Source organism: Dermatophagoides farinae, unplaced genomic scaffold, assembly GCF_024713945.1.
Source record: "Dermatophagoides farinae isolate YC_2012a unplaced genomic scaffold, ASM2471394v1 contig2, whole genome shotgun sequence".
Lineage (NCBI taxonomy): Eukaryota > Metazoa > Arthropoda > Arachnida > Sarcoptiformes > Pyroglyphidae > Dermatophagoides > Dermatophagoides farinae.
The window spans coordinates 117,114-127,689 of record NW_027461517.1 but is presented as its reverse complement, the minus strand read 5'-3'; the positions used below and the strand labels follow the sequence as shown (position 1 = coordinate 127,689).

Genomic DNA, 10,576 nt, shown 5'->3' with positions numbered 1-10,576 from the left:
AACAATATTGTGCAAAAAAAATTGATCAACAGCAAAACTTCTTGATCAGCATAAGTAAAACTGGCAAAGCGTACAACACAAAACTTTGGAGAGCTAAAATCTTTTTGTCGTTTTTTTTTGTTTGCAGCTCATGGAATTTAAATATCAAAATATTCTGAGCCAAGATGAATTGGACGAAATACGAGATGCGTTTAAAGCCTTTGATACCGAAGGAAAAGGCTTAATTGATCCAAAAGACATAGCTATGACCATGAAAACTATAGGTTTTGAAACCAAATCTCCGATTGTTTACAACTTGATTTGTGAAATTCAGCGTAAATACGATAAACCGATCGACTTTGAAATGTTCATCGACTCAATTTGTGCTTGCCTAGGCAATCGTGAATCTAAAGAAGGTATTAGACGTATTTATAATTTATTTGACGATGATAAAACAGGATATATAACACTTAAAAACTTGAAACGAGTGTGCGAAAATTTAGGTGAAATGATTACAGACGATGAATTACACGAAATAATAACGCGAGTAGATTCTACAGGGGAAGGACATATTACCTTTGAAGATTTTTATGCAATCATGATGAAAAAAAAATTTTAACTTGTTGATCGTGCTCAGTTATAAGTTTTTAACGGCCGACGATTTTTTGAACTACATTTAATTTAAATATTCAATAAAGAAATAGTATCCAGACAATTAATTTAGTGCGGTTATATATTTAATACATTTTAAATATCATTCCAGATATAAGAATCTCAGCAATAACGTAGCAGCTTGTTCACAACCAATATCGAGCTCTTGAATTTTCACAAATTTTCGGACAAAGTTTGAGTCTTCACGATAGTACTCAATGTTTTCTACACAGTTCAGTTCAAGAATTGTGCAACACAGCAAGCATAAGTCTCTTAAACTAACTACTTGAAGAATTTGATAAAGTTCTGAATTTTCAGAATTGAACTCAGGTGATTTGCTTTGTTGCACGTAATACTCATAATACTTAACACTATCTTTTAAAAACAAAAATGATAGTTTAAATAAAGAGTATAGATGTTGCATACAACTTTTAGAATTAAATTTTGGAAAAGTTGAAATACTGATCAAAGCTTTGGTGACGGCGTGTAAATATTTTTCTGCGCCTTTAAGTGACAAGTTTTTCAAATAGGTGTCAATTTTGTAGTTTTCGCTTGAAACATACTGGCTCAAAAAAGTGAATTCCAAATTAAGATTTGATTTGACCATTGACGTCATACCAAGTTGAAAAATTTGGTTTAGCGTGCTAAACGTATAAAAACCGGATATGTCGAAATTCAACAAAGATAAGTCTTTTAACTTCAATTTTTTTTCCGGAACATCGAAGTGTTTTCGTGATAACTCTCGTATCATGTTAATTTCATCAGTGGACTTAATAACGTATTCGTTGATAATATAAAAGAAATAATTAAGCAAATTTTCCGAATCGTAGTCATCATCGTTTGTAACGATTGAATGCAAAATAGGCAAAAGAACAGTTATAAAACCTTTAGATTTTCCAAGTGAGAATAATTTTAGATTGAAGATATGGAACCATTCAACAATAATCGATAAGTAATATTTGCTGACTTGTGATTTTTGTCGTTCCAATTTCATTTTTTGCGATATATTAGCTTGATGAAACTTGAAAACATGACGGGCGATAGAAACATAAAAGTTCAAAAATTTGTTCTTTTCAATGATTTTTTCGTTTGCAAAATCGTATTCCTCAAGCTTAAGTTGATATATAAAACGCAAATTTTCAACTAGCTCACCGATTTTCGTGTTAGCTTCATTATGTACACTCGGCAAAATATTTTCTTCAAGCTCTTGGCACAAAAAAAAAAATAACGAATGCATTAGCATAATGAAATCATTCAGCAAATAAGAGTCGCCCTTGCACATCAAGAACAGCTGTTCTAAATTGTCAAACCAAAAGTAATTTAAGTAATGATCTGTAATAGGTTTGTTACCGACCATTATATTTGATAGAAGCGTAATAACAGTGTGCGTCAAGGCTGTACGCATCTTATGATACTCCGGAAAGGTCAGTTTTGCGTTTTCAGCTGAGACTCCAAAACAGTTGATTAACTGTTCGAAGGCAAATTTTCCTATTTGATAATCTTCTACGACGGCTTGGATGTTCTTACTGACACAAATATTTCTAATCAATTTCAAAACAGCATGAATGAGTTGCCATTGCTGAAAGTAAACATTATCAACAAAGTTGTCTTCAAGACCTGAACATATTGAAGCTGTCCGAAGGATTTCTGATTTAGTTGATTTTGTAATGTCATTCACGTCGGACCCAACGCTGTTTTGAGTCTTAAAAGCGTCCTGCACGACATTAATTGACGCTCGCTCTATGTCTATGATCTTTATAAACTGTTGCTTGCAGTAAACGCAGAATATTTTTGTAAGAGCTTCGGCAACTTCCCGGGGCATCCAGTTTTGGGAGTTAACAACTACTCGCTTATTAAAGAAATTTATTTGGCTTATAATGGTTTCTTGCGATGATTTGCATATGATTTCAACTAGTTTGCTGATGACTGGGTGTTTTATGTCACCAATCATGGATTCCAACAGTTTATCATCGGAAAGCATGAGCTCGAGTGCCGGGATGCGACTTTCTGTATGTTCGATTTGTGGCAAAATTCCAAACATATTGACATGAACGTCTCCGAAATCTTGCGAACCAGAGAATTTGCGTACTTCTAATTTTATGGAGTTAGGCGATTGTTTTTCGCTGTTTTCGCGGCTTGTTACGAGCGAAAAAGAACATACTGAGTCGGACTTGGCTAAATGCTTTTTGTCCATTTCTTCAATGTTTGATGACATGGGATTCATGAATTAGATCTATACCATAATCAGTTAATTGTGAATTCTAAACTGCTAAAAAAGAAAATTACATGCAAAAAAAATATAAGAGAAAAATAACTTAAACTAAGTGTTTAGTTAAGTACTCCTGAACGCCTTCTCTAGTGGGCTTCATGGATTGTTTGTCTTTGTTCCAGTTAGCGGGACAGACTTCACCGTGCTTAGTGACGTGCTTGTCGGCTTCAATTACACGAACAACAGAGCTGGTTAAACGTCCAATAGATAAGTCGCTGATCTCGACGTGGCGAACAGTCTGATCAGGGTTGATGATGTAGGTAGCGCGGAGCGGTACACCTTCAACTTTGTCACGACAACCGAAAGCGTCGACGATCTCTCCTCTGTGGTCGTCGAGAAGAGGGAAATCGACCTTTCCGATACCACCGTTCTTAATTTCAGTGTTTCTCCAAGCCGCGTGAACGAATTTGGAGTCACATGAGCATCCCAAAATTACGGCATTCTTTTCTTTTAATTCCTTGTGTAGTTTGTTGTATTCGATTATTTCGGTGGGACAGACAAAGGTAAAGTCGTATGGCCAGAAGAAGAGCACAACGTATTTTCCTTTATAGTCGGCTAGATCAACAGTGCCGAAGCTACCGTCAGCCATTACGGCTTCACATTTGAATTGAGGGGCTTGTTCACCTGGAAGGACCATTTCTTTCGATACGTAAAATAATTGATTTCTTTATTTAAAAATAATTAGAGAAAATTATAAATAATTACAAAAAAAAACAAAACGTGATTATGCTATTTAAAATTATTTCAAAAATCAGAAATGTCGCGAAGAACCAAGAAAGTCGGTATTACTGGTAAATACGGAGTAAGATACGGAGCTTCTCTTCGTAAAATCTCACGTAAACTCGAAGCTTCAGCCCACGCCAAATACAGCTGTGTATTTTGCGGAAAGAACACGGTCAAGCGCAAAGCCATTGGAATTTGGAAGTGCCGAGGATGTGACAAGGTGCTCGCCGGAGGAGCTTGGATACTCGGCACTGACGCCGCTGCCTCTGCCAAATCCACCATTTTGAGACTCAAGAAAGCCAACGAATAAAGGATTTTTTGATTCAAAAGTAGTACCTTTAGTTTAGTCTGTTTTTGTGTAAATTGCTTATGGTGGTGTGTGTTTCATATATTAATGACCGATATTCGTTAAATCGTCAGTTTTCAAAACGGAAAAACCTAGTAAAAGAAAATTTATTTTTCGGATTTATTGCAAAATCAAACAACCTGTTTTCTTTTTCCTCCATTCACTGGGTTTTTTTGTTTATCATTTAAAATTGCATGTCTAATATAGCTAGGCGTCGTTTAGCGCTGGAACTAAGCAATTTGCGCACGAACCCGTTGAAAGATTTTGAAATTACGCCGGACAAAAAGGAAAACGGAAAACCCGATTTGTACAAATGGATCTGCTACGTTCCGGGGAAAAGTCTGGGTCCGTGGGCGGGCGCTCGGTACCGTTTGTTAGTGAGTTTCGACGACGACTACCCGATCAAACCCCCGAAATGCAAATTCGACACCGTGCTATTTCATCCGAACGTGTTTCCGAGCGGCACTGTCTGTCTGTCCATTCTGAACGAAGACGAAGACTGGGTGCCTTCCATCACTGTTCGACAGATATTGTTAGGCATTCAAGATTTACTCGACAACCCAAATATTTTGTCTCCAGCTCAGACAGAACCGTTTCAAATATATAAAAAAGACTATAACGAATACCTAGACCGAATAAAAAAACAAATTGAATCTATAAAAGAGAGTGAAAAAAATGCATAATTGCGGCAATTTACTTTGTTTATATTTTTATGAGCCACAGTGGGTAAACTAATTATTAGTCTTCAGAAGAGCAGAGCTCGACGTCATCAGAATCGGATTCGTCGGAGGTGTCAGAGCTTTCTGACTCAGACTCTTTGTCACCGTTAGAACGCTTGTTAAGCGCTGGCTCTACCGACTTTTTAAGCAGAGTCCAGGTGGCCGTTTGCAAATCAAACTTCCAAAAGTCGTTTAACATCATATTTTTTTTGCTGACTTCGAGGCTACCGCCAAATAAATAAATACACTTGTTGGCGTAAAAAATAGAAGCTCCTATTCGCGGAATGGGCATGTTCAATTCCTCGAAAGCTACTTTCAACTTGCTTTGCTCGAAACTTCTAATTGTTTTGTAAGCAATGGAAGCGTTTGTCTTTTTGTTTTTTGAATAAACTCTTTGCAACTCAATAACGGGGATTTCCACCTGCTCGAATATGTTGTTCTTCCAGCAAAAAGCTGTCACGGTCGCGTCTTGTTCCTTGTTGCTTAACGAAGTAAAAGTCTTATTGGCTAGGTCGATGCAAGTCACATCATTGAAAAAGAAAGTCACTTGATGGTTCAAACCGCCTCTGTCGTCATCAATCACTCCTCCAAACATGTACAGTAATCCTTTATTCACAGTGGAAGCAATGGCGCAGCGGTAAAAAAAGGTTTTCGGGATTTTTTCCCATCTAATGCGTTCCAATTCTGCTGGAATAACTTGGTTCGAGTGTTCAGAAAACAATCGCATAATGTGGGAAATGTCTGACTGCCACATCTCGTTGCTCAACGACCCTTGCAAATTATTTTCCGAAAGATCCAACAATGAATAACCTCCTAGGACGATTATTTTATCATTCCAAGAAGTTAACAGGCATCCACTGCGAGGAGTGAAAATACGACCTTTCATTTGCACGTTGACTTGTCTACATTCTCCTGTAGTTGGCTTAATTGCGTACAAATCGTTGTGATATATTGAGATAACGCCATTAGGCAGCATTGAGTAACCACAAGAAATGAAAATAATTCCTTGATGATAGGTCATTCGGTGGCCGCTTCGCGCGGCCGGCACGTTTCCAGTCAGCTCAATTTCGAACCATCTTTTCTTTGCGTAATCAAAAAACCACAAGTCGTTGTAACAAAAGTTGATATCGTCGAACAAAAATTCACCTCCATGAATAAAAAAACCGCCTTCAAAGCTAGCCATCGCGTGACCAGATCTCAACAAAGGAAACACTTCACTACTTAGCTTTTTACATGAATCTAATTGATTCAAGTTAGCGATTATTGTGTCAGAAAAAGCCTTAGCATTTTTGCCGTCATCGTGTTCACCGCCGTAAAAATATAAATTCTTGTTGTTGTAAGCTAAAGAGGAAAATCTTCTTGGTCCAGGAAAGCTGCAAGAAGCGTATATAACCACATCTTTGGCCGGGTCAACAGTGGCAGTTCTAGAAAGCGCTTCGACAAGCTCGACTATTTCAGCAGGTGGATTTTTACAACTGCTTAATTTTGATTTTATATGTTTTATATTTTCCTCCAAAGGAGTTTTTCTTGTTCGATTGGTTGGCTTAGCCATAGTTGAGTAATGTTTCTAAACTAAAATGAAAATTTTTTAATTATTTTTTCGGCGGTTAAAACTAACGTTGTTCGTATTCAAACCGTAACTTGTACCTGCTTACGAAATAAGGGATCACATTCAAGATTTTAGGTAAAATTGCAAGCTGAAACAGCGGGGCGCCTTTAATTCTCGTTCCTTTAGACGTTTTTAGCGATAATTTGCCTGAGTACATAATAGAGTAGTAATTGATTCTTTGGTATGGTTGTCTGCAATGTGGAGGTAGAAGGCTGACGAAATCAGAAGACTTGGAAGTTCTCCATAGAGTGCCGATAAGCTCGCATTTGAAATTTTGCTTGTTTTCAATTCGTTTTTTAAACTCATTAATAACGACATCTTGGCTGTTCGTGTACGAAAGCCAAAAAGACGGCAGTCCGTAAGCGTTGTCGCCATTTTTGTTGGTATCACAAAGTAGCAAAACGTATGGAACAAAGTTTTGGTGAATGATAATCACAAACACAGAAAGAAACTTGCAACTATTAAGGCCTACAGCGTCATTGTCTTCGTAAACGATATTTTTTTCAAATAAAATAAACGGCTTTCCTTCCTTTTCGAGCGAACCGGTTAATGAATCTACCGGCTGCACGTTCCAAACCAGCTGCGTATTCATTAAGTTGTCTTAATGTTAATTCTTTTCATGTACTTTTGAACATCCAATGAAATGAATGTCCAATACGATATTTAATAATCGTCTCCAACCAAATTAATTCGTTGAAAATTCGGTCATTTTTCACTTGCCATTAAATAAATCTACATTTATTTTTTTATAGAATATCACGGCATAATTTTATTGTATCCGTACAAACCCAAGACTTACTACGTTTTAACACCGCCTCGCTAATACCGTCTACACCCAATGAAAAAAAAAATCCAAGATTATGTTGGTCATCAAATCACAATAATCTTACGTAGCAATAAAAAAATATCTGGCATTTTGTTAGCTATCGACACACATATGAATATTGTATTAAATAATGCGCTCGAGCACAAAGTAGAAAAAAAAAGTGCTTCTAACGAAGAAGAAAAAAATTTAAACAGAGAACTGGGTTTATTAATAATACGGGGTGACACTATAGTTTCGTTTTACGAATAAAAAAATAACCTGGCTGAATAACTTTATTAGAATTGGTTTTTCATTCAATGCAGAAATAAAATTAATTTTTGTAATTTTATTATTTATAACAAAATATCCAACAATTAATATCTTGAATTAATTTCATAGTTATTCCAGATCGAAAAACTAGGTTTCATAATTAAACGGTTAATTAAAGTTTAGAAACGAAGATAAACGTACTTAATATGGATAAATGTGAGATACAGAAAAAAGCAAAGTTGCGTGCTACTTTCAAGCAGAAATTGGTTTCATACTATATAACTCTGATCTTAATGAACGGTTTGCTCGTCGCATTTATTTTTCAGGTACGTTGACATTTATTTTTTACATTTTTTAGATTTTGTACTTGTTGACCATGTGGCCCATCTATTTGTTTAACCCTCGACATAAATACTACTGGATGGGACGCATGCTTCGATTTTGGACGGTGTTGATATCTGTTAAGTTGAATCCGTTTTGGTCAGTCAAAACATTAAACAATCCTCCAAAAGACATCAAGAAGCAAAGAAAAGTACTGATTGTTTGCAACCATCTTACTCAAGCCGATCCATGGTTGGTTTCAGCTGCGCTCGGAACGATTGAGGCGAAGTGGGTGTTTAAAAAAAGCCTTTTGAATATTCCTTTCTACGGCCGAATATTAAGATTGTCCAAAGATATACCTATTCCAACTAAAACTAAAAAACAACCAACTATCGACAAAGCTGAACTTATGAAATCGATGAACTTAATCAAAGACACTGATGAGAAATACAGTATGCCAGTTTTACTGTTCCCAGAAGGCACGCGAGGGTCCGCCTCACGTCTCCAACCGTTCAAAAGCGGTTTTTTCAGGTTTGCAATTGAAAACAATTGGCAAGTACTTCCAATGGTTTCGTTCAACTCTCAAAAACTTTGGCCAGTCGGCGCTATTTGGATGTATCCAGGTACTGCATACGCCAAGTTCGGTGATCTCATGAAACCTTACCCAAGTGAGACAGTAGATGAATTCAAACACAGAGTACGAAACGTAATGTGCGATTTAATCCGCTCTATGCCAGGTTTTGACCCCAACAAGGATGAGCCGCTTCCAGAAAATAATGAGTTCTTCGCTGGACACGAAGCGATTATTTATTAATATACCACGTAAACTCTTCATATATAGCATAGAATCACTTAATTTATGTAATTTACATGATGCTTAAATATTTTCTAATCTTCAAACAAAACATTACGCAATTCACACAGAAAAGAGTTAAATATTAGGTCTAGTCTAGTTTTAATCGTGTTATCTAAACGTTTTATTTGATCTTTTGTAGATACAATAACTCCTCCAACTACTTCTTCCAACGGCTCGTCATATTCATCGTCCAAGTGGTCTTTTGTTAATTCAATGTTTATTGTAGCGCTACTCAATCCATGCTCGGCAAATAGCTTCGAAATATTGTGTTCAGCCTGGCTACAAGCCTTTTTGCATACAGCATAGTCACGCCTCAAGCACTGCACAAAAACATCCGAGCTATGCAGCTTTATTACTGCTTCGACAATTAAGTCGCTACAAAACTTCGTATAAAAATCTAAGTTTGTTATTTCCTCGTTCACTCGCTTCAGACACATTTCTTGTATTTTTTCTACTTTTAAAGCACGCTGCGTCAAAAGCTGCAATCTCATCTTCAATTTAAGAGCAGATGTTTTAATCATAATATTTTTTTTGTGTTCGTTGAACCGATTCTCTATATTTCTGACAATCTCAGCTCGTTTAGTTTGTATGGTTTTTAATTTCTCCATATTGTAGTCTTCATAAGCCTTCAACTCTATTTCACTAACTTTGTCCTTGGCTTCATTGATGATAAACGCGACCATTTGGTCGATCTGAATATTTGATTCGTTTGACTTGACTTCAGACATCGTTATTTAGTAGTAAAGACTTTTTTATTTATGCAATATAAATATTTATTTTGACCGACTTGGCGACGAAAGTGTAAATCACTCACTTCCAATAAGGCTAATAAAATTTAAATATTGAATTAGTGTGTAGTTTTAGATTTATTATTTTTTGAACGGCAATGAGAAAGAGTTTAATTTTAGATCAGTCGATTAAAATATAGCTTTTTAATTGTAGATCTTATTTTAAAGCTTTTGACCGTCAAATTATGATTACTGTATTAACAATCAGTAAAACGTTTTTCGTATTTTCATATATGAATATCTAACTCTTCTTAAAATTACGTTTATTTATTCTATCAAGAACGTGGATATAAAAACCTAAGCTTAACAGTTAGTGATAAATTTGCAGAATTGCAAAAAAAAATTTTTCCTTATGTGTATCAAATATGCCGGCTTAAAAAACAAATCGTCATGATTAGAAATCAATGGTAGTAAGACCGGCTTTAAATTTTTTAAATGTATAGTATATTATTTGGCGGCAACAGCGAAGAAGTAAATACGACAACGGTAATGTTGCTCTTAGTAAACATTAGTATTGTAAAACAAACGTATATTGCTAATAATAATTTTTAGATACGTAGACTGCTTCGATACGAATTATATTTTTTTGTGGAATATCTGTTCGATTAACTGTTCAGAGATCGATAAAACTTTTTTGCATTTTTATAGAACAACATGTTTTATAGAGGTCAATAAAAACAAATATATCGATGATACATAAGCCTTGATTCTTTTTTACTATCAAATAGTACTCGAAAATAAGTTCATTGTAAATACTTGTACCGTCCAAATAGAAGCATTAAATAATTTTGTAGTAAACAATGTTTTATATAATAGCCTTCATCGTCTCAATAATACCAGACGAATTTATTTTTGAGTCTACTCTGCTATTTTGAAAAGTCATTTTTAAACTTGCAGAAGATTTACCAAATGACAAGTACAAAGCCATAATTATACAAAGAAAAGCAGTGAACGATAATATTTTTAATACTTGACGTTCGTTCTTAACGTACGAGGTGACATCGTTGAAGAACATACCTAAACCACTAAAAGCACCGTTTAAGCCGACAATCACCCCAAAAGTATTTTTGGGCACGAGTACTTCTAGCTGGCTATACTTGTAGGAATAAGTATACGACATACCGATCGTGATTAAGATAGCAGATAAATATATCAAGATGTCGTTATTCGTTAAGGAAATAGAATATCCTGCAAAGTAACAAAGAAACATAAAAGTTGCGACTGTTGAGGGTTTATAATG

General features: G+C 35.5%; 2 protein-coding genes across 2 annotated transcripts; both read right to left on the bottom strand.

The window, feature by feature from the left end:
• Positions 1–2,945: 2,945 nt before the first annotated feature.
• Positions 2,946–3,536, bottom strand: LOC142597948 (peroxiredoxin prdx-2-like). The gene has a single exon (XM_075734947.1). The coding sequence runs from the start codon at positions 3,534–3,536 to the stop codon at positions 2,946–2,948; it is 591 nt and encodes a 196-aa protein (XP_075591062.1).
• A 945-nt stretch (positions 3,537–4,481) lies between these two features.
• Positions 4,482–6,239, bottom strand: LOC142597947 (kelch domain-containing protein 4-like). The gene is made up of 2 exons (XM_075734946.1): positions 5,235–6,239; positions 4,482–4,622 (listed from the first exon to the last, which is right to left on the bottom strand). Exons 1-2 carry the CDS (start codon positions 6,237–6,239, stop codon positions 4,482–4,484), a joined length of 1,146 nt encoding a protein of 381 aa, XP_075591061.1.
• Positions 6,240–10,576: the final 4,337 nt, after the last annotated feature.

Excerpts from the sequence above, each read along its gene's own strand:
- LOC142597948 (XM_075734947.1), bottom strand. The coding sequence starts at position 3,536 with ATGGTCCTTCCAGGTGAACAAGCCCCTCAATTCAAATGTGAAGCCGTA.
- LOC142597947 (XM_075734946.1), bottom strand. The coding sequence starts at position 6,239 with ATGGCTAAGCCAACCAATCGAACAAGAAAAACTCCTTTGGAGGAAAAT. Across the intron at positions 4,623-5,234 it reads GAGGCGGTTTGAACCATCAA|ATTCAATTTGTTTTTTTATT; the intron begins GTGACTTTCTTT and ends TCTCTTTTATAG.